Source organism: Myotis myotis, unplaced genomic scaffold (genome assembly GCF_014108235.1).
Source record: "Myotis myotis isolate mMyoMyo1 unplaced genomic scaffold, mMyoMyo1.p scaffold_m19_p_2, whole genome shotgun sequence".
Taxonomy (NCBI): Eukaryota; Metazoa; Chordata; class Mammalia; order Chiroptera; family Vespertilionidae; genus Myotis; species Myotis myotis.
In genome coordinates this window covers 16762453-16783687 of record NW_023416324.1, presented here as the reverse complement: position 1 = coordinate 16783687, position 21235 = coordinate 16762453, and the positions used below count along the sequence as shown (strand labels likewise).

Here is a 21235-nt window from a genome sequence, read left to right as displayed (position 1 = left end):
CCTAAACTGTTCAACTGCACGCCTTATTGATATCGGAGACCTCAGTAATCACGAGTTAGACATCTGAGTCATTCTGACTACTTCCTTTGATTCATACCTGGAATCAACAGATTGCCAGGCGTCGTTCAGGTCTCTCTCCCTTGCACTCTCACCATCACTTCCCTGCTTTGGGCACGAGGATGCTCACTATGGCTATTCCAGTTCCTTCCTAACTGCTTTCCTGCTGCTCGTCTCTCCATCCTCCCATTTCACCTTCCCCAGTGCCACCAGAGTCTGCTCTGAAATACACACAACGCCAATGTTTCCGATATCCCAGCATAACAGTCAGAGTTCTTCAAAGTGTGGCTGCACCTCATCTTGTGGGTCTCAACTTCATCACCCTGTCCCCATGCATCCTCTGCTCCAACTACACTTCCTGTTACCCAGAAACGTCTTGTACTTTCCTACCTCCCATAGCCTTGCTAAAGCTGGTCCTTCTGCTTACAATGTTCCTTTCTTCCTTCTTGTCCAAATCAATTATTTTACACACTCCAAGATCCAGCCTAAATGTCGCCTTCTCTATGACTCTTTCTTTTATTGTTGTACACTATAGTACTTTCTTTAAAAAAAAAGTTATTATTGATTTCAAAGAGGAAGGGAGAGGGAGAGAGACAGACAGAAACATCAATGATGAGAGAGAATCACTGATTGGCTGCCTCCTGCAAGCCCCCTACTGGGGATTGAGCCCGAAAACCCGGCATGTGCCCTGACCAGGAATTGAACCATGACCTCTTGGTTATGGGTTGACACTCAACCACTGAATCACACCATCTGGGTGAATATCCTTCTTTTAAACGATGTCATTAGAGTCTTTCCTATCTGAACAACTCTGGTGGTATGTTTGCTTTTTAAGAAATGTTTAGCTCACAGTATTTGGGTCTTTTGGCTCTTACCGTGTAAAATGCTTGCTCTCTTCATGAACCTCCATCTCTGAGCTTTTAAATTCATTTAATTCTTTTCTGATGGCAGCCTGTGGAGAAAAAGTGAAAATGTTTCAGCATTTTCTGTCTGCTATAGTATAGCAGTGGGATTTGCCGTCTAGTCTCTATTGTACTTAACTTTGTGAGTCATTGTAACCCTCAGCAGGCAACCCAGAGGGAAGAAAGAAGCCAGGGCAACACATAGGGTGAAACACTGAGCCGATAGCCACTGCCTTCCCTGACACCAATCATCTCATAATAAATTTATAATCTCAGTGAAATCAAAACACTTGGGGAGTTTAAAAGAGATACTATAACTTTTATAGTTTCCACGCATGTAAAAATGCCTTTCCTGTTTAAAAAGTGAAATATGGTAATTACTAAAATATGCTACCCAGACTCTCTCCAACCAACATAATCACCATTAAAAATATGTCTTATTTCCTTGCAGATTTCTGTACTGGGATGTAACAGGGACTTTCTTCCAGTTTTGGTGGTGGTGGTGGTATCATTAATATAAAGTTTTATATTTTGTAGCTTCAATTACAAATTTAACATTATTATTAAAAATAGAAATTTTGTTTATGTTTTCCTTTCCAGTTAGTGTTTTGCATAAAGAGAGAAAGAGAGACAGACCTTGTCAGCAGGGGTCAGTTTGGTCCAAGGTTTGTCTGCTCGCCGGTCATAATCTTGAGCATCTGTTACCTCCACATATTCATTAAACCTCAGAATCTTCCTGGCAAGGAGTTCGGCCACAGTCGGCCTTTGACTTAGCTGAAAGAAATGGAGCCTCTTAGTTGACTATGCCAAGTCAGGCATCAATCATGCATTCAAATTGCCTCTAATCCAGTGGTTCACCCTTCGCTGTACACTGGAGTCACATAGGGACCTTCAAACACTACTGATGCCTGGGTCCATCCCTAAATATTCTGGGTATTGATACTGTTGTTTTTTTTTAAATCCTCACCTGAGGATATTTTTCATTGATTTTTAGAGAGAGTAAAAGGGAAGGTGTGAACCATCGATTGAGAGAAACATTGATGTGAGAGAGACACATTGATTGGTTGCCTCTCAAATGAGCCCTGACCAGGGCAGGGATCGACCTGCAACGTAGGTATATGGCCTTGAATGGAACTGAACCTGGGATCCTTCAGTCCATGGGCCAATGCTCTACACACTGAGCTAAACAGGATAGGATGAGAGGTTTTTTAAAAATATATATTTTTATTGATTCAGAGAGGAAGGGAGAGGGAGATAGATAATCACTGATCGGCTGCCTCCTGGGATGAGCAGGTAACCCAGGCGTGCCCCGACTGGGAATGGAACTGTGACCTTCTGGTTCATAGGTCAATGCTCAACCATTGAGCCACGCTGGCCGGGGGAGAGGTGTTTTTTTTTTAAAGCTCCTGAATGCACAGCTAAGCTTGAAAACCACTGCTATAAACAAGTGTAAAGTATTACCAGTGCTTCTCAAACTTTAACATGCATACAAAACACTTGGGGGTCTGGTTAAAATGTGGATTCTGAATAAGCAGGTCTGGCAGGGCCTTAGATTCTGCATCTCTTACAAGGTCCTGGTAATGCCAATGCTGTTGGTCCATGGGCCGTGTTTTGAGAAGCAAAAGGATTAGGGCTATAATCTCACATATAATACATTAGAAAGTGAATATATTTAATATGAAAACAATATCTAGTGGGTAATATTAAGGGTGAATTTCTTTTCAACATGAACGATGTCCAGGACAGCGGATTCTGCAACACATTATGATTTAAGATTGCACCATCAGGTGACCTGCACAATCTAAAGGCAGCGAGTCAGTCCAGCTGTGGCCTCTAGCTACCCTTATTTTATCGAAGATACTTCCTCTAATCTGGGGGAGGGAAGAAATGAGGAAGAAAATGTCTAGATCCCCTCATTCTCTTGTGGATTATTACGTTTAAGAAATATCTAGAGCACTCAGACCAAATCAGAATCTACAGGAGGCAATTACAAACCACTATGGTGAGAAGAAAAGGAAAACAGGTATTAATCCTAGAGCAGTGGTTCTCAACCTTCTGGCCCTTTAAATACAGTTCCTCATGTTGTGACCCAACCATAGAATTATTTTCTTTGCTACTTCATAACTGTAATGTTGCTACTGTTATGAATCATAATGTAAATATCTGATATGCAGGATGGTCTTAGGCGACCCCTGTGAAAGGGTCGTTCAACCGCCAAAGGGGTCGCGACCAACAGGTTGAGAACCGCTGTCCTAGAGCTTTAGAGCTAATAACACACGTCTGGTACAGAAAAGATTCTACCCTAACTGATCTGGGACCAAGGAAAAAATCCTAGTTAGTTTTTCATGCTTTTCAGATATCAATAAGGGTCAGTTCATTCTTTCCCATATTAGAAAATAGCCAGTTTGCCTTGCAGAATTGAATGTTACACAATCCTGTTACCATCTCTATACTTAAACAGATTTTAGAATCTACATCAAAATCCCAGGTCTACCAAATAAGGTAAAATTTTATGCATGTACTGAGCACCTTCTTATGCCAGGCTTTCTTTAAATAGTAAAAGTGAAGGGAAAAGAAAAGCTCTTGATAATGCTGTGTTGTTTTCTATATTTGCATCACGTATTCTATTTTCATAGCAACCTATGGCAATTCAAGTCAAGTGATTTCTTTCCAATCAATAAGGTTATTCAAATATAAGACATGCACATGTACCTTTCTAGTGAGCCGGCGTTTAATCTCCCGTTTTTCTGCCTGACGATCAGCTTCGTTTTTAGCTACAGTTGACAGTCAGAAACAAAAAAGATTACTTCACAATGGCAACCTGCATATCAAGCTCTTCACTAATTACAGTGCAGGTACTTCTTTTTTTTTTTTTTTTTTTTTTTTTTTTTAAATATATTTTATTAATTTTTTACAGAGAGGAAGGGAGAGAGATAGAGAGTTAGAAACATCGATGAGAGAGAAACATCGATCAGCTGCCTCCTGCACATCTCCTACTGGGGATATGCCCGCAACCCAGGTACATGCCCTTGACCGGAATCGAACCTGGGACCTTTCAGTCCGCAGGCCGACGCTCTATCCACTGAGCCAAACCGGTTTTGGCAGTGCAGGTACTTCTTACAGACTCCAAGTCAGAATAAAACATGAACTTTGGGGAGGCTAACCAAGACAATTTTCTTGTCAACTGGTAGTCTAATACTCAAGAGCAAGGGCAGCAAAACTGGCACCAAGTCCGGATAGTAGCCCGTGAGCTGAGATTGGTTTTTACATATTTTTAAAAAGATCTTTCCCCCGCACTGTGCTTTATTTTATTTTAAGGTTAACTTCTACCTCTGTGTTAAATATGTTTTTACTCATTTTTAGAGAGAGAGATAGGGAAAGAGAGAGAGAAACACTGATGAGAGGGAAACATCAATCAGCTGCCTCCTGCACACCCCCCACCGGGGACTGAGCTCGAAACTCAGGCATGTGCCGTGAGAATCGAACCAGTGACCTCTTTTTTTTTTTTTTTTTTTAAATATATTTTATTGATTTTTTACAGAGAGGAAGGGAGAGAGATAGAGAGCTAGAAACATCAATGAGAGAGAAACATCGATCAGCTGCCTCCTGCACATCTCCTACTGGGGATGTGCCCGCAACCCAGGTACATGCCCTTGACCGGAATCGAACCTGGGACCTTTCAGTCCGCAGGCCGACGCTCTATCCACTGAGCCAAACCGGTTTCGGCGAACCAGTGACCTCTTGGTGCCTGGGTCGACGCTCAACCACCAAGCCACCCTGGCTGAGTTGGTTTTTTCACATTTTTAAGTGATTATATTTGAATGGTTTGATAAGTACCTAAATAATAGTTTCCTTTTATTTTGGCCTGCAAATCTGAAATTATTTACTCTGTGTCTTTTAAAAAAACCTTTGCATCCCTGGTCAGTGTGGCTCTTTTGGTTGAGCCAACGAAAGGTTGCCTGTTCGAATCCTGGTCAGGTTGTGGGCTCGATCCCTGATAGGTGGCCATCAATGTTTCACTCTCACAGTGATGTTTCTCTCTCTCCCCCGCCCCCCACCCCCCGCCTCTCTAAACATCGATAAAAAATCTTTAAAAAATAAGAATCTTAAAAAAACAACAAAAACCCCCTTTCAGATTCTTGCTCAAAGGTAACCACTTAGAAGGGAGATCACACTAAGTTTTGTGTGATAGGTTTGTAAAGACTCCCACATTTTAAAATTTACTAAGTGATTAAGTTGCATATATCCGAATAGCAATGAGAACAAGGTAACTGAGCATGCCCCCAAGTAACCCTATGAAGCCTAATCCTCTTTGGTGTGTGGAGGTTTTTAAGTCCAAATTTCACCCTATAATATGGAAAAATAAATCTGACCTAGATTAGAATGCTATTTCAGGAAGTTAATTATGTATGGGGAGGGGGGGATAAATACATGGTCCTATTTTGTGACTTTAGAGATATGAAAGTCTAAAGAGATGAAAAAGGCAGCGAGTCTGCTGCCCTTGGAGTTGCTTTGGGCCCCAGCCCTTAGATCACACAGGGAACAGGAAGGCCCCTCCAACTGCACGGCCACTATTTGCTTCCTTGAAGAAAGGGAAAAGTTGGGCAGCGTCTACCACACACTGTGAAATCCTCCCAAGTGCCCAAGGCAGTCAGTCTCAAGATACTGTAAGAACATTAAAATTTTCTGTAGCATCCCAGTACACTAAGCAATACTATTATGTTATCTTGGAAAGAAAGTTTGGGGAACTCTGTTCCTTCAGGGGAAAAGCTACAAAAAGTCCTTCCTGGGCGGGAACACTCTCTCCTTGGCCCTTGCAGAAAATGCTTCTCTTCTCTGTTATATATATTAAAGTCGGAAATATATACAGAAAATCTATACAACTTTATTTTTATGACTGGACTCACGTTGTAGTATATTTCGTTGTTCAAGTTCTTCTGGTGTTGGTCTTTGACTCAGTCGTCTAAAAAGAGATAAATAAGAATATTATCTATGTTAAACCTCTCAATCCTGTTTATAAAGACCTGTTTTGGTCTTAGTTTATATTAGTCCCTACACTGGCAAGAAATCAATAAAATCTCAAACTGTTTTGATATTTCATTTGTTTATCTGATTCACTGTTTATGAAACAAGTTTCACATTGAAAGTGTTCATACAGATGTTACAACATAAAAAGGAATTGTATGTATAAACAGGAGGCCAGAATTCTAGTTCTAGCTCTGACATCAACAAGCCCTAACACTACGAAAAAGCTCAGACAGACTCTGAAAGTACTCATCTGTAAAATGAGTGTTTGGACTGGACTGGTGGCTCCCAAAAAGATTTGCTCCTTCAGCAAATCTGTTAACACAGATACTCCAGGCATATTAAAAATTTTGATTCTGGAAACCAGGATAAGGACTGAGATTTTAAAATAAGGTCCTCTCTATCAAATATTTTATGAAGTTTCTCATCACCTACAGTTCTGAGATGTTACCAATGATGTATCATTTTTGGAATCAGAAAATTATTCATTTATTACCACCTATATATAAAACCCTAATATGCAAATAGACCAAACGGCAAACAACTGAACAGCCGGTTGCTATGATGTGTGCTGACCACCAGGGGGCGTGCGTGGAACATGGTGGGCGTTGGCTGCAGTGCGATGGTGGAGCAGGTGAGCGGGTGAGCCAGACCACGGTGGGGTGCCCACTGCTGTCATGGGGGCAAGCCTGTGGTGGTCACTGAAAATTCTTTGCTCCCGCATGCCGTGGTCCTGCCAGGCACTCGCACCCGCTGCTGGTGCTGCCCCCACTCGCACCCGCAGCTAATGCTGGAGCCGCCACTCACACTTGCTGCCAGGGCTCGGCGCCGGTCTCAATTGCTTGGTGCCATCAGCAGGTGCGAGCGGCAGCTGCCAGCCCCGATCGTCCCTGAGGGCTTCTCCACCTCCCCCTGCTCCTGCTGCTGGCGCTGGCCCCAATCTCTGCTCTGTCAGTGCATGGGAGTGGCGACGGCAGCAGGAGTGGGGCTGCCAGCAGATAGGAGACCACGGGCCGCAGTGGGAGGGGTCGGGTGGGGGTGCGGAGGATGGGCCAAGACCCGCACCTGTGTGCCCACCACAGCCTCTCGGCCCACCGTTCCTTTCAAGGTGCACAAATTCATGAACTGGGCCCCAAGCTAATTTATAATTCTCAGACAGTCTTTGAATTACATGCTAATAACTATTTTTTTTTAAGTATTTTTATTGATTTCACAGAGGAAGAGAGATAGAAACATCAATGATGAGAGAGAATCATTGATCGGCTGCCTCCTACACATTGGGGATCAAACCTGCAACCAGGCATATACCCTGACTGGGAATTGAACCATGACCTCCTGATTCTTAGGTCAACACTCAACCACTGAGCCACGAAGCTGGGCAAAGATCCCCATTTTAAACTAATTCCTAATTTTGATGGTCTCTTCGTGACAGAGGGCCACAGTTTTGCATTAAGAGTGCCAACCTGGCCAACAGCACAACAGGTGTGTAAGATAGGAGAGGAGAATATATTTTAGTTAATGAACATCCTTAATTACTTTGTAAGTAATGTGTCACCAGTTCCATCTCCTTTTCCTCATTCTATCAAGAGATACATTTGAGTTGGGAAAATACCTGTCTATATACCTGGACTCTAATGTGTATTATATGTGCAGGTAATTGGCCTGCATTCAGTTTCTCTATGCGTTGGGTTCCAGCTGACTTGAAAAATATAGTAACTTAATGGAAAAATATGTATACTAACACTTTGAAAGGAGGCAGTTACATGGAACATGTGTAATAGATATAATAAAAAATATGGGTGTGCTCTTTAATTGGGCTGGCATCTCATGCTTGAGCAACTGGATAAATGACAGAGGAGTCTTGCTATTCTGGGAACCACCTGAATTCTCTAAAACTTAAAACAACAACAAAACGTATCTTATGGTTTAATTGCCAAGTTCTTAGAGAATACTCAACTGGGCACAATAGGGTTTGTTTGTTTGTTTTTAGAGTATATTTTTATTGATTTCAGAGAGAGGAAAGGAGAGAGAGAGAGAAAAACATCAATGATGAGAGAGAATCATCGATCAGCTGCCTCCCGCACACCCCACACTGGGGACTGAGCCCGAATCCAGGCATATGCTCTGACCAGGAATCTAACTGTGACCTCCTGGTTCATAGGTCGAAGCTCAACCACTGAACTATGCCAGCCAGGCCACAATAGGTATTTTAAGAATATTATACTATTTCTAAAATTAAAAAAAAAAAAAACAGTAACAAAAAGATAAATGAAACGTCACCACAAAATAAGTCTCCAACATCCATACTGTCCAAATCAAATCAAATCAAATCAATGTATTCTAACCAGTGGGCCTACCGGATCAGCGTGTTCCCAATCTGGTGCCGTATTTCATTCCACTCCTCTTTGCTTTTGCGAGGCCAAGAATCCAAGTTCAACTCTGGTTCACTGGGTCTGTGATTCAACTTCATTGCCAGTGTGTCTTTCCTCTTCACTTTGTTGGCCAGAGCACCTTTGCACAAGAAAAGAAAATGTTGAAGCTTAAGGCTCAACCTCACCTGCTTGAGCTTCAGGAAAGAATCTGAACAAATAATATCCTATCTCCCAGCTTCCACGTGACCTCCAATCGTCCAGCTAACAAAGAGGTGGGGGTAAAGCTAAGAAGACATCTAAAAATCTCAGCCAGATGGCCTCAGATGGGCTAAAGATATCTTCTCCCTTCTACCAGTCCTCTACACTTTCATCCCTAATAAGAATTGCTACAGGAGACAATCTAAGCATGGGACAGCCCTCTGAATTATAACAAAAAGTATTCACACTAACACACCTCATAAAATTCCTATCTTTTTTTTTTTTTAATATGTATATATTTTATTGATTTTTTAAAGAGAGGAAGGGAGAGGGATAGAGAGTTAGAAACATCGATGAGAGAGAAGCATCGATCAGCTACTTCCTGCACACCCCCTACTGGGGATGTGCCCGCAACCAAGGTACATGCCCTTGACTGGAATCGAACCCAGGACCCTTCAGTCCGCAGGCTGACGCTCTATCCACTGAGCCAAACCAGTCAGGGCATAAAATTCCTATCTTAAGGCTGTTCTCTCACTTTCAGGATTCCATTATTAAAAACAGATGAAAAAACTGAAGGATGCAATCTACTTGGCTCCCGCTCACGGCTTGTTATAACAATGGCAATATCAGAGACAAGAGTTCTTCATAAGCCAACATCAGGGAGTCAGATGGCTCATGGGAGAAGGTGCCTGTTTCCATTAATTTTTCACTTGCTAAGACCAGCCAGTAGCTTTAACTATAAAAGAATTTTCTCTTTTGCTTTCCCTCCTTTTCTTACTGTTCTGGCTTTCATCTTCATCCTCTTCGTCTCGGTACTGAATGGGACCTTCTGAGTCTGAGTCGCTCTCCTTCTCTTCCTCTTCCTCCTGCAGACACTGTGGGAGTGCAGGAGTGACTGAGGTAGCAGGCATATCTTCACTGAACGCAGATGGGTGGGTTTGCTCCTCTTCTTCATCATCTGGACTAAAAGATTAACATAATTACATAACCTTTCAGAAAGGTTAAAGAACATACAATACAAGCTAGTAAGTAAGAGATAGAGCTGGGATTTGAACCCAGAGCTAGCTTACGCCAAAATCCATGCTCTTAAGCACCATGTATCAAAAAATACAGGGGTTTCAATTTTCAAGTCTAACAGTTTATAATTTTTATATCATCATGAAATTGTCTGCTATGGAAACCATGTTATAGAAATCAGCAGGGTAAACAAAGTTCAAATTCTAGAACATGTCTTATTTGTTGAGTATTCTTTTTACTTTAAATTTATTCACATTTTCTTTTTATAAGTACTTTTTTTCCAAGAAGGGCTAACTAAAAAAGGAAAGTAAAGGAGAGGAAACAAGAGGCAAGCTTTTAAGGCACTCACACTTTCAGCATTTCAATAGTGACGGGAAGTGACCTGGTACGACCCAGAGTATTGCTGTCCTCAGAAAAGTTGTCACTGTTCTCGAAGAGCAACGAATGAGCTCTGTGAGAGCCCTCCAAGGAGGAAGAGATGGGAAGTGGGCTGGCCAGGGCCTGCTGGATTCGGATATGCAGTGGGAGTGGGGGCAGCCTAGAGGGTACATGGGGCTCCCCAAAGCTGTGGTCCAACATCCTCTTGGGTACTTCCTTCTTCTGGTCTTCCTGCGGGGAAACCTCCTGGGGTAGATCTGAAGAAGGTGCAAACTCAGTTTCTGGCACAACTTGAAAAGTCTTGGCAGGGAGTGGAGGGGACCGTGGGGGCTCTGGCGGTATATGAGTGGGCAGTGGGGGGGAAGGAGAGGGAGGTGGGATGAGCAGCAGCTGTTCGGAGCCCCCAGAGCATGTGCTCTTCTCTCTTGGATCACTTGGTGCTTTTGTGGCGGTGGTGGCGGCGGCAGACTCCGAGGTGGGTACCAAGGTTGATGGAATGCCTCTCTTCGGTGGTAAGGGTGGGGATGGTTTAGATAACAATGTTCCACTGTTTACTGCCGGAAAAAGAGAGAGCAACATCTCACTATAAGATGGCTTTACAATGCTTTGAAGGGCCAGCCCAGGGCATAGAATTAGAGCTGAGCTGTCTTAACCTTTCAGGCAAAAAATTACATGTCATGCCTTTGCCATTCCCTAGATACCTCATTCTAAAACAAAATTACCCTTCAATATCTATGAGACCTTATACACGTATAGAGGTATAGGAAGACCACTATCCTAATAGTCTGATAAGAAAGTTTTACCAAAAAGAAACAAAAACAAAGAAATGTTTTAGTTTTTTAAGAAGAAATTTATGAGAGAGAGAGAGAGAGAGAGAGAGAGAGAGGGAGGGAGAGAGAGAGAGAGAAAGGGAGATATCAACTTATGATCAAACCCACAACCTGGGTATGTGCCCTAACTGGAAATTGAACCCACCACTTGGTGTATGAAATGATGCTCCAACCAAATGAGCCACACAGGCCAGGGTGGTAATCTGATGTTTTAATGTAATTTATCGTAAGTGTGTGTGTGTGTATATATATATACATACATACATACATACATATATACACACACACACACACACGTATATATACATATACATATACATACATACATATATATATATATATGTATTTTTATTGATTTCAGAAAAAAAAGGGAGAGGGAGAGATAGAAACATCAACGATGAGAGAGAATCACTGATCGGCTGCCTCCCGCACAGCCCCCACCAGGGATCGAGCCTAGAAATTTGGGCACGTGCCAGATCAGTAATCAAACCATGATTGAATCAATACTCAACCACTGAGGTACCTTGGCCGGGCTCATCGTAAGTATATTTTTAAAAGGACTTTCAGAAAAATAGCTCATACACATTAAAAAAAGGATTCAGCCCTAGCCAGTTTGGCTCAGTGGTCAGAGAGTCAGCCCTCAGACTGAAGGGTCATGGGTTTGATTCTAGTCAAGATGACGTACCTTGGTTGTAGGCTCCATTCTGGGCCCTGGTTAAGGTGCATGCGAGAGGCAACCAATTGATGTGTCTCTCTCACATTGATGTTTCTCTCTCTCCCCCCCTCCCTTCCATTCCCTCTTAAAAAAAAAAAAAAAATCAATGGGAAAAGTATCCTCGGCCCTGGCTGGTTTGGCTCAGTGGACAGAGCGTTAGCCTGCAGACTGAAGGGTCCTGGGCTTGATTCCAGTCAAGGGCACGTGCCTGGGTTGCGGGCTCGATCCCCAGTGTGGGGTGTGTGGGGGGCAGCCGATCAATGATTCTCTCTCATCACTGATGTTTCTACTGGTATCTCTCTCTCCCTTTCCCTTCCTCTCTGAAATCAATAAAAAAATAAATTAAAAAAAAAAGTGTCCTCGGATGAGGATTAACCACAACAAAAAGGATTAAGCCCTGGCCGGTTTGGCTCAGTGGATAGAGCATCAGCCTGTGGACTGAAGGGTCCGGGGTTTGATACCAGTCAAGGGCATATGCCTGGGTTGTGGGCTCCATCCCTGGTAGGTGGCATGCAGGAGGCAGTCTGTCAATGATTCTCTCTCATCTTTGATGTTTCTATCTCTCCCTCTCCCTTCCTCTCTGAAATCAATAAAAATAAATTTTTTTTTAAAAAAAAGGATTAAAAAAAATGTAAATCTTAGGATCAGTGAAAGAGATACTTTTGGGTAGACTGGGCTATTGCTGCCTCTCTAAACAACAGCAGTTGCTTACCCTGAAAAGAGTATACTACTGGTTTAGAGCAGTGGTTCTGGTCCCTGTATATGCAGCATCAGCATCACCTGGGAACTTCACAGAAATGCAAATTCTCAGGCCCTATTCCAGACTTACTGAACCAGAAACTTTAAGTGCAGGGTCCATCAATCTGCATTTTAACAACCCCTCCAGGCGACTGTGATGAGAACACCTGTCTTGACAACCATTTGCGAACACAGGTGTATAGAACAGGTCTGTACCCAAGAGTTGAAAAACCTATGTTTGATTTCTATCTTTCACTAACTGCAACCTTGAATTGAGTCACAATTTCTTCTTGTTCTGCTTGCCCTAATTATATAACAGATAAAATCAATTTCCTACTTCACAAGGAGATTTTGAAAATAAGTATATGAAAGCTTCTCAAATTCCTCAGAGATAAGTCAATCTAAGGTGGTGATAACAGGATAATAATAATAACCTTCATCCTGTTTTTATCAAGCTACTCCAGCTTGTCATACAATAAATTCTAAGCCTGTTTTTCAAGGTTCTAGTCACCCCACACAACTTGATGGTTATTAGCCATTTAACAAGCATATATATATTTTAAATCCTCACCTGAGGACATGATTGGAGAGAGAAAGGGAGGGAAGGACGGAGGAAGGGAGGGAAGGAGGGAAGAAAGGAGGGAGGGAGGGAGAGGGAGAAACACTGAGTGGCTACCTTCTGCGTGTGCCCTAACCAGGGATCGAACCTACATCCCAGGTACGTGCCCTGACCGGGAATCGAACCTGCAATCTTTCTGTGCACAGGACGACGAGACACTCCAGCAGGCATACTTTTTACTCCTCCAATCATTAACAAAAACTTAAACAGTACTAAGCCTAGTATCATTTTTCCTGAAAAACTATCTTCCTTTCTCTCCTCCTTTTCTTGAAAATTCCTCTAAGAAGGTATGCATTTATATAAAGAAAATAGACCTAAAAAGGATTTCAGGTAAATATAAAAAATTTACTAAAACCAATTATCCTCCCTTTCTCTCTTCCACCACTGATTTTACTCAGAGTAGCATTTTTAACTCTCAAAACATGATTTTATCAAAACAATTTAAATAATATCTTTTGCAGTTCCCCTTGAAGACATTATGCCAGATTCTGAACCACAAGTTACACTGGCATCTATACAATCATCTTCTCATCTACTGGGCTTATGCTGAAGGAATGCCCTGGCAGTTTAAAGTAGGTTAAAATAAATCTTTTCTTCGTGCTGGTCAAACCTGTTGTGATTTTCACATGCCCAGTCCCCCAACTATAGACAGTATTCCAGAAACAGTTTTAGGAAAATAGATATGAATCCCCCACACCTGACTTCATTTTAGTGGTTTCTGATTTCAGAAGCCTGTTGCCGCTCATAGTCGCCTGCCTCATTTTAAGACTTTTCTATAGAGTGCATTCAAAGGGACAAAATATGGAAACTCCCTCACAGACCAAATCAATATTGGATCAGCTATCCTATAAAATAACCATCTAAAACCTAACCCAACCCAAAATGGCAACCTAAAGACTTACTTACCAATGACAGGGTTGCTATTTCTGTGAGTTGGTTTAGGGGGAGGAACAGGGGGCTGCTTGGCAGGGAGGCTGGGGGTAACAGTAGTGTTAGTGCTGACAGGAGCAGCAGGAAGAGTCCTGGGTGCTGGGGTAGGGGGCACAGAGGCATTAATAACAGTTTTTGGTAGGTTTGTGGCGGCAGCAGGTGCTGTGGTGGGGGCAGTGGTAGAAGTGGAGGAGATGGGCCTTGCTGTGCTGCCAGAGCAAGTGGCATCCTTTGCTTGCCCTTCATTTGCTTCATGAGAAGAGGACAACGGTCTTTTAGGGGGAAGTAAAGGCTGTTTGGGTGCATTCTCAGGAACGAACTCTGCTTCAGAATTAGGCCGGCTTCCAGTTGAGCCTGTGTAATAACAGATATGATTTAAAAGGAGAGAGTAACAAGACAGACTCAAAAAGCTAGCAATTTATAATCAACTTCACCCATTATTTAATTTATAGATGAATTGACAGGCAAGTTTCCCAACCTCAAAATACTTAAGGTAGATGACACTTTTTAAATCAGTAAGTGAGACTTATCATCGTAGTGATTTGTCATATAAGAGCCAGGAGGAGGCACATTTGATAGAATACCTTGGGTAGAGGAAGAAAAATGTGTATCTTAAAAATGTCCTACAGTTATCTGATACTTAACATCCTCCATCCTTGAGAATCACAAATATAGATACTTTGTGAATAAAAGAATGAGAAGGGGGAAATTCTACTTAAAGTTACAACTAGTTGGAGAATTGCTAGAGAGAATTCCCTCTGGGTTTTATTTCTCCCCTTGCTCTTGCAAACCCTTGAGGTAAATGAGAATGACCCATAGCTCTTTTTTAAAAATTGTAAAATGATTTTTACAGAGAGAGGAAGGGAAAAGGAGAGATAAAGAGAAACATTTAGCTGGGCATGTGCCCTGACCAGGAATTGAACCAGTGAGTGACCTTTTGGTTCATGGGTCGATACTCAACCACTGACATACTGGCCAGTCTCTCTCCCCCCTCTCTCTTTTTTAAAATCCATGGCTCTTAAACTAAAAAATCCAGTTTCTTACCTAGTTGCTTCTTTGGGTCCTCTTCTGGAACAGGTTTTCCAAGACTTGGTATTCTTTCTGGCTCTTCCTCTACTGGGACTGGACTAGAAGATCTGGCATCCCCAATGGGGGTGGTGTGGCCATTCTTTAACATGGCATGGTTCAACTTCCCTGGATCCTCACCATCTGCAAGGTCCAAACGGAAAGGGCAAACTGATGAAACTGGCATGGTCATCTTATCCCATTTCCTCCTCTTCCTTTTAGTTTATCATTTAGATCTAGGTTGTTATTATTATTATTAAAGGCCCGGTGCATGAAATTCGTGCATGGGGGAGGGTGTCCATCAGCCTGACCTGCACCGTCTCCAATCCGGGACCCTCTGCCTGCCTGCCTGATTGCCCCTAACTACCTCTGCCTGCCTGCCTGATCACCCATAACTGCTCCCCTGCCGGCCCTGATCGCCCCTAACTGCTCTCCCCTGCAGGCCTGATAGCCCCTAACCGCCTCTGCCTCTGCCCCCGCCACCATGGCTTTGTTCAGAAGGACATCCGGAAGATGTCCGGTCTATCTGGTCTCATTAGCATATTACCCTTTTATTAGTATAGATTTTTATTATTATTTGGATCCTTATAGTAGTGGAAATTAAGTAATTCCTTTTTAAAATAGACATTTGATTACCTATTATGTGCCAGCTGCATTGCTATATGAATAAGACAGACTTATTATACATGTAATTACAGTATTAAACATTAAGAGCTATAATGGATGAAGTGGTAGGAATAAAGAAGAAATAATGATCCTGTGGTGGGAGTGGGGTTAGGAAAGCTTCACAGAAAGTGATAGTTAAACTTGGTCTTAAAGGAAGGATAGGAACCTACTAGACTAATAATGAGATAGATTCTTTAATGTATCTAGGAAGAAGGAACAGCATGTAGAAAGATGTGAAATTATTTGACATTTTTGGGAACTGGCAACTAGTTAAGTCTGGCAGTAGAATAGATGCATATAAGGAAAAGTTATGTATAGGACTGGAGAGGCAAGCAAGAGCCAGGCTATGAAAGATAACAAACATCATGTAAAAGAGCCCGGACTGAATCCTGTAGGTAACAGGAAGCTAATGAATTAAAGTAGGAGAGAGATCTGATCTGACCTACCTTTTAGAAGGTTAACTCAGAGCTGTGAGGAGGATGGATTGCACAGTGATTGAACAGGAAAACAATTAATGAGCTACTGTTAGAATATATAGGTGAGAAGTAGCAGAGGGTGCCTGTGCGTATTATGGGTCGAGAGCAAGGGGTAGAACTGACAGATGCATCAAAGGTAAGTATGAAATACAAACTAAACTGCAGGAATCATCACTAGGCTGAAGGCTTTGGGATGACCACTCATCACTATGAAAATTGTAGGTAAGATTCCTTCACGGAGCAATTAGACAAACATTCTCAGCTACTGCTAAGGTTTTTCTATACTCCTTTGGAGGAGAAAACTAAAAAAAACACACCACCACACCTAAGGTTGGAGACTAAAAACTCTGTCTCAGCTGCTAGTGTGCTGACTGGAACTAGATGCTTTCTAAATGGTGCCCTTTATTAGACAGTGTTATTCTTCATGCAGGCTAAATAAGAGGTGGAGTTTGGGCTAAAAGTAGTGAAGAGACTAAGGCAAATGAGCACCAAATAAAAATGTACTTCTAAAGCTGAGATTCTGACACTACTTTATTTTTTTTAAAATGGGGAGGGGCAAGAGCACAACAATTATGCAAATGTAGTAAGTTATTACTTATGTTAATTCAGACCAGCGTTAACAAAAACAGGTCTTTCTGGAATACAGAGCAATGAATCATTTCAGTGCCAACATAGACTGCTACTTTTGAAAGCAATGTAGTGAAAGGTTAAGACACATTATTAATTGGTTTCTACTCAGCACATATTAGTAAAATATATGTAAAAGCAATCAGTTCTTTCCCAAGTTACTTAATCAGGATTGCCTACTTTTAAGTAAAATTTCTTATATTTAGGGTTTCTGCAATGCTAGCAGAATGAAGCAGAAGTAGCATTTGGCTTTAATGCCTCTGAATAGCCTCCCTCTCAGAAAATCTATTAAGTATTTTAAAATACAGTCAAGTCAAAACCATAATCAAGCCAAATGCCATATTCAAGTATGAAAAGAGCGTTAAGGTTCAAACACTGCTTTGGGGCTAAACTGGCTATATGTCAGGCCCTGAGGTCCATCTCTGAGTTTCTTCTTACAGAATAAAGCTTAGGTCAGTTTTGTGATTGGCATAATGGCATCTTGTCCAATGGCTGCAATTCATTCATCAATTGGGCCTTTGAGCTCCTAGGCAAAAACAACTTTGAACCAGAGCCAATAGGAAGCAGAGGGGAAAAGAGACTGAATGAAGGTGAAAACCTGGCTGGTGTAGATCAGTGGTCAGTGTCGCCTCCACACACTGAAGGGTCTTGGGTTTGATTCCCAGTTCCAAGGGAGGCAACCAATCAATGTGTCTTTCTTATATCAATGTTTCAATTTCTATCTCTCTCTCTCTTTTTCCTCTCCCTCTCCTTCTCCCTTTCCCCCTTCCACTCTCTAAAACTCAATGGGGCCCTAGCTGGTTTGACTCAGTAGATAGGGCGTCGGCCTGCGGACTGAGGGTTCTTGGGTTCAGTTCCGGTCAAGGGCACATGCCTGGGTTGCAGGCTTGATCCCCAGTAGGGGGCGTGCAGGAGGCAGCTGATCAATGATTCTCTTTCATAATTGATGTTTCTGTCTTTCCTCCTCTCCCTTCCTCTCTGAAATGAATACAAATATATTAAAAAAAAACAAACTCAATGGGAAAAGTATCCTTGGGTGAGGATTAACAAAAAACAAACAATAAAAATAAGAAAGAAGTAATGTACAGGGTTTTGTGGTGAGTGAGCAAGAAAGGTGAGAGGCATGGAGTGAGGAATGGCTATCAGAAAAAAAACAAGGGCCAAAGGTGCTGCAACTGAGGGGTTAGAATTTTAAACACCTACATACCTGGAAGATTTTGTGTCCTACTGTAAAAACAAGCAGATGCATGATAAAACAAAAACTACATGTGCTCATAACTAACCATGTAGAAAATTCATAAAAATAGAAAGAAAAAAAATTATTCCCATCTCATCACCCAGAGGTAACCAATGCTAAAGTATTTTTCCTTCAAGCTTCTTTCCTCCGCTTTTTAAAAAAATATATTTTTATTGATTTCAGAGAGGAAGGGAGAGGGAGAGAGAGAAGAAACATCAATGATGAGAGAGAATCATTGATTGGCTGCCTTCCACATGCCCCACACTGAGGATTGAGCCTACAACCCAGGCATGTACCCCGACTGGGATTCGAACCATGACCTCCTGGTTTATAGGTTGACGCTCAATCACCGAGCCATACCAACTGGGACTCTGCTTACATTTTATAAGGTTGAAATAATAAATCTTCAATATACACAACTTAATTAAATTGTGTGAATAAGCAATACATTCACACAGTTCAAAACCTAAAAAGTATAATATGCCATCAGTTTGGCTCCTTTTTCCTATTATCCAAAGGATATGGTATATTTTAAAAACTTGGTTTTCAGATTTTTGTCTCATAAAAAGTAACTCTAATGAAGAGAAATAAAATGCAACCACTGTACTATATAGTCCTAACTCCTAAGTTGCTTTGTAAAAGTCAGACATTGGAGAAAGTCTTGACATTATTAAACCAGCAATGAGTGTTGAAATACCAAAACATGATCTTTATGACAGACTAAGATTAGAGCAGCAATATGGGCATGAGACAAATTTGGTCAAAAAAAAAGTAGAAGAAAGAGAAATAGATAGATAGATAGATAAAGAGAGGAAAGAAAAAAAGAGAAGAAGAAAAGGAGAAAAGGAAAAGAAAGAGAAAGAAAAAGAAAGAAAGAGAGAGAAAGGAAGGAAGGAAGAGCTGGAGAAACCAATGACCAAGTACTGCAGTGGCACAGAGAATGTGTGCTCCAACGATGTTCACTCAATTTCAGAGGTAAAGATCACAGCCAGATAATTTAGACATGGACTGAAAGGTGAATAGTTGCCCTCTACCCCTGCCAGAAAATGGACTTTAATAAAATAAATTAGGAGGTAATTATTAGAATAAAATAATTTTATACTTATACCCCTAATTTGACATTTTGTCCAAAAAAGAAAACAAAACCCAAACACTCCGTTATTCTCACTTACTAAGTATGTTTTAATCTTTCATTTATTAGATATTTTCATTTCCACAAAAATATATGCCTTCCTTAAATAAATCAAAAATAGGTGAAATGGCATTAATTCTATAAAAATATCTTATTAATACTTATTTTTTTCATCATGTATAATATCAGTAGAGAAAAATGCACAGAACATAAATGTAAATTTCAATGAAATACTACGAGGAGAACACTTGTATAATCATCATGGACATTAAGAAATGTTTCCAGACCCCAGAAACCTCCTTTTCTGCCTAGTAACATTCCTTTCCTTTTCCCACAAAGCAATCACTCTCCTAACTCTGTGACAATCCTTTGTTTTTCTAATTATAGTTTAACCAGTTAAACGCACATCTCCAAACTCTATAGTTTAATATTGCCTATTTTTCCTTTACATTTACAGAAATAATACAACATATTTTTTCATAACTGACTTAATTGCTCAATATTACTTATGAGATTGATATTATAGCATGTAGGTGTTTATTTTTAAAAATATATTTTATTGAATTTTTATAGAGAGGGAGAGGGATAGACAGAAACATAGATGAGAGAGAAACATCGATGAGCTACCTCCTACACACCCCCTACTGGGGATGTGCCTCCAACCAAGATACGTGCCCTTGACTGGAATCAAACCTGGGACCCTTCAGTCCACAGGCCGACGCTCTATCCACTGAGCCAAACCGGTTAGGGTAGGTGTAGTTTATTTTCATTGCTGTGTAAGTATTTTATTTTATAAATGTATCACATTATGTTTTACTATTATAGGCATTTGGGTTGTTTCCAATTTTGCTCTATTGTTAGTAAATACTACTGCTACAAGTACTTTTGTACATATCTTGATATAAATGCATACACATTTTTGTTGGATATATGCAAAGTTCTGGACATACCTGCACATAGGTTTATATATATCCAGCTTTCACAGATTCTTTAGTGAATTCAATGCTTTTGCAGACTTTCCTATTGAGGTTTTTTTCCTTTTTTAATGGACATTTAAAAAAAACATATTCTAGCCCTGACCGGTTTGGCTCAGTGGATAGAGCGTCGGCCTGCGGACTCAAGGGTCCCAGGTTCGATTCCAGTCAAGGGCAGGTACCTTGGTTGCGGGCACATCCCCAGTAAGAGGTGTGCAGGAGGCAGCTGGTCATTGTTTCTCTCTCATTGATGTTTCTAACTCTCTAACCCTCTCCCTTCCTCTCTGTAAAAAATCAATAAAATATATTTAAAAAAAAACAAACATATTCTAGATGTATGAATAGTTTTTGTTTTGTTTTTAAAGTTGATCACCCCACCCCCCCACCCCCATCAATGGCAAAAGAATGAAAGAAAATTCAAATACCTAGTCAGAACCAAAGACCAAGTACACAGACAGGCATATGCCATTGGTGTGCAAACTCACCCTGTTCAGAGTCTTCCAACAGAACCCCTCTTTTAACCAGCTCTTCTCTCGGTTTTCGCATAGATATTTTTCGCTCTAAAACTAACATTAAATTGGAAAACAGCACTCAGAAATGTGGCAGTTAAAGGTTAACTTTAAACATTCTAACTCCACAGGTAAAAGTATAAAGTGGTTCAATTTTCTAGTCTCTGGAAAGAAAAGAACAGGAAAACTACCTTTATAATAAAAAACTTAATTTTTTCATATGCTGTGTTATCAGGAAAATAGTATTTCCAAAAAGGAACTATCCTTATATAATTTTATCTTTTTTAATTAAAATCTCAACGATAAGGTATTTATGAATATAGTTTCTCTGGGAGGACGTGGCCAGAGTAGAAAAAAAGAAGCATCTAAGATTTGCTATAGTTTAGAAACTCCATTTACCACTTGATAAACTTTAGTCCCATCAATATTTCAACTTGGGAATGAGGCTATAATATATAAGGCTTAGTGAGTAACCATTTGGTTTTTAATTCTAAAAGATTCAATTCCTTCTTCAAATAGGGGGTTATCAAAGCTTGGGAAAGGAATGAAAAGTTAGGTAACTTCCAAAATAAGGGCCTCTTTAACTCAGAACACATATCTAAATCTTTATTTTTTCACATACATATTTTTATTGTTGGTAGTATTATAGATGTCCCCATTTCCCTCCCCCGTATCCCCCTTCTCCCAGTCCCTCCCCCGCTCCCCCCAGGTCATCACCACCCTATTGCCCATGTCCATGGGCTATGCATATAAGTATGTAAATTTTAA

The 21235-nt window shown here is 41.0% G+C and overlaps 1 protein-coding gene across 5 annotated transcripts in view; it reads right to left on the bottom strand.

The window, feature by feature from the left end:
* The window catches only part of PHACTR4 (phosphatase and actin regulator 4), a 75470-nt gene that overhangs the window by 2606 nt on the left and 51629 nt on the right, over window positions 1–21235 (bottom strand). For 4 of the 5 annotated variants that reach the window (XM_036348138.1, XM_036348136.1, XM_036348137.1 and 1 more), the window contains 10 exons: window positions 20444–20524; window positions 14826–14990; window positions 13758–14135; window positions 9921–10503; window positions 9333–9517; window positions 8342–8495; window positions 5867–5922; window positions 3672–3733; window positions 1596–1733; window positions 933–1009 (listed from right to left, as the gene is read on the bottom strand). In XM_036348138.1, the coding sequence (XP_036204031.1) occupies window positions 933–1009; window positions 1596–1733; window positions 3672–3733; window positions 5867–5922; window positions 8342–8495; window positions 9333–9517; window positions 9921–10503; window positions 13758–14135; window positions 14826–14990; window positions 20444–20524 (1879 nt within the window). The remainder of the gene's footprint in view (window positions 1–932; window positions 1010–1595; window positions 1734–3671; window positions 3734–5866; window positions 5923–8341; window positions 8496–9332; window positions 9518–9920; window positions 10504–13757; window positions 14136–14825; window positions 14991–20443; window positions 20525–21235) is intronic. The other variant, XM_036348139.1, reaches the window with a different exon arrangement.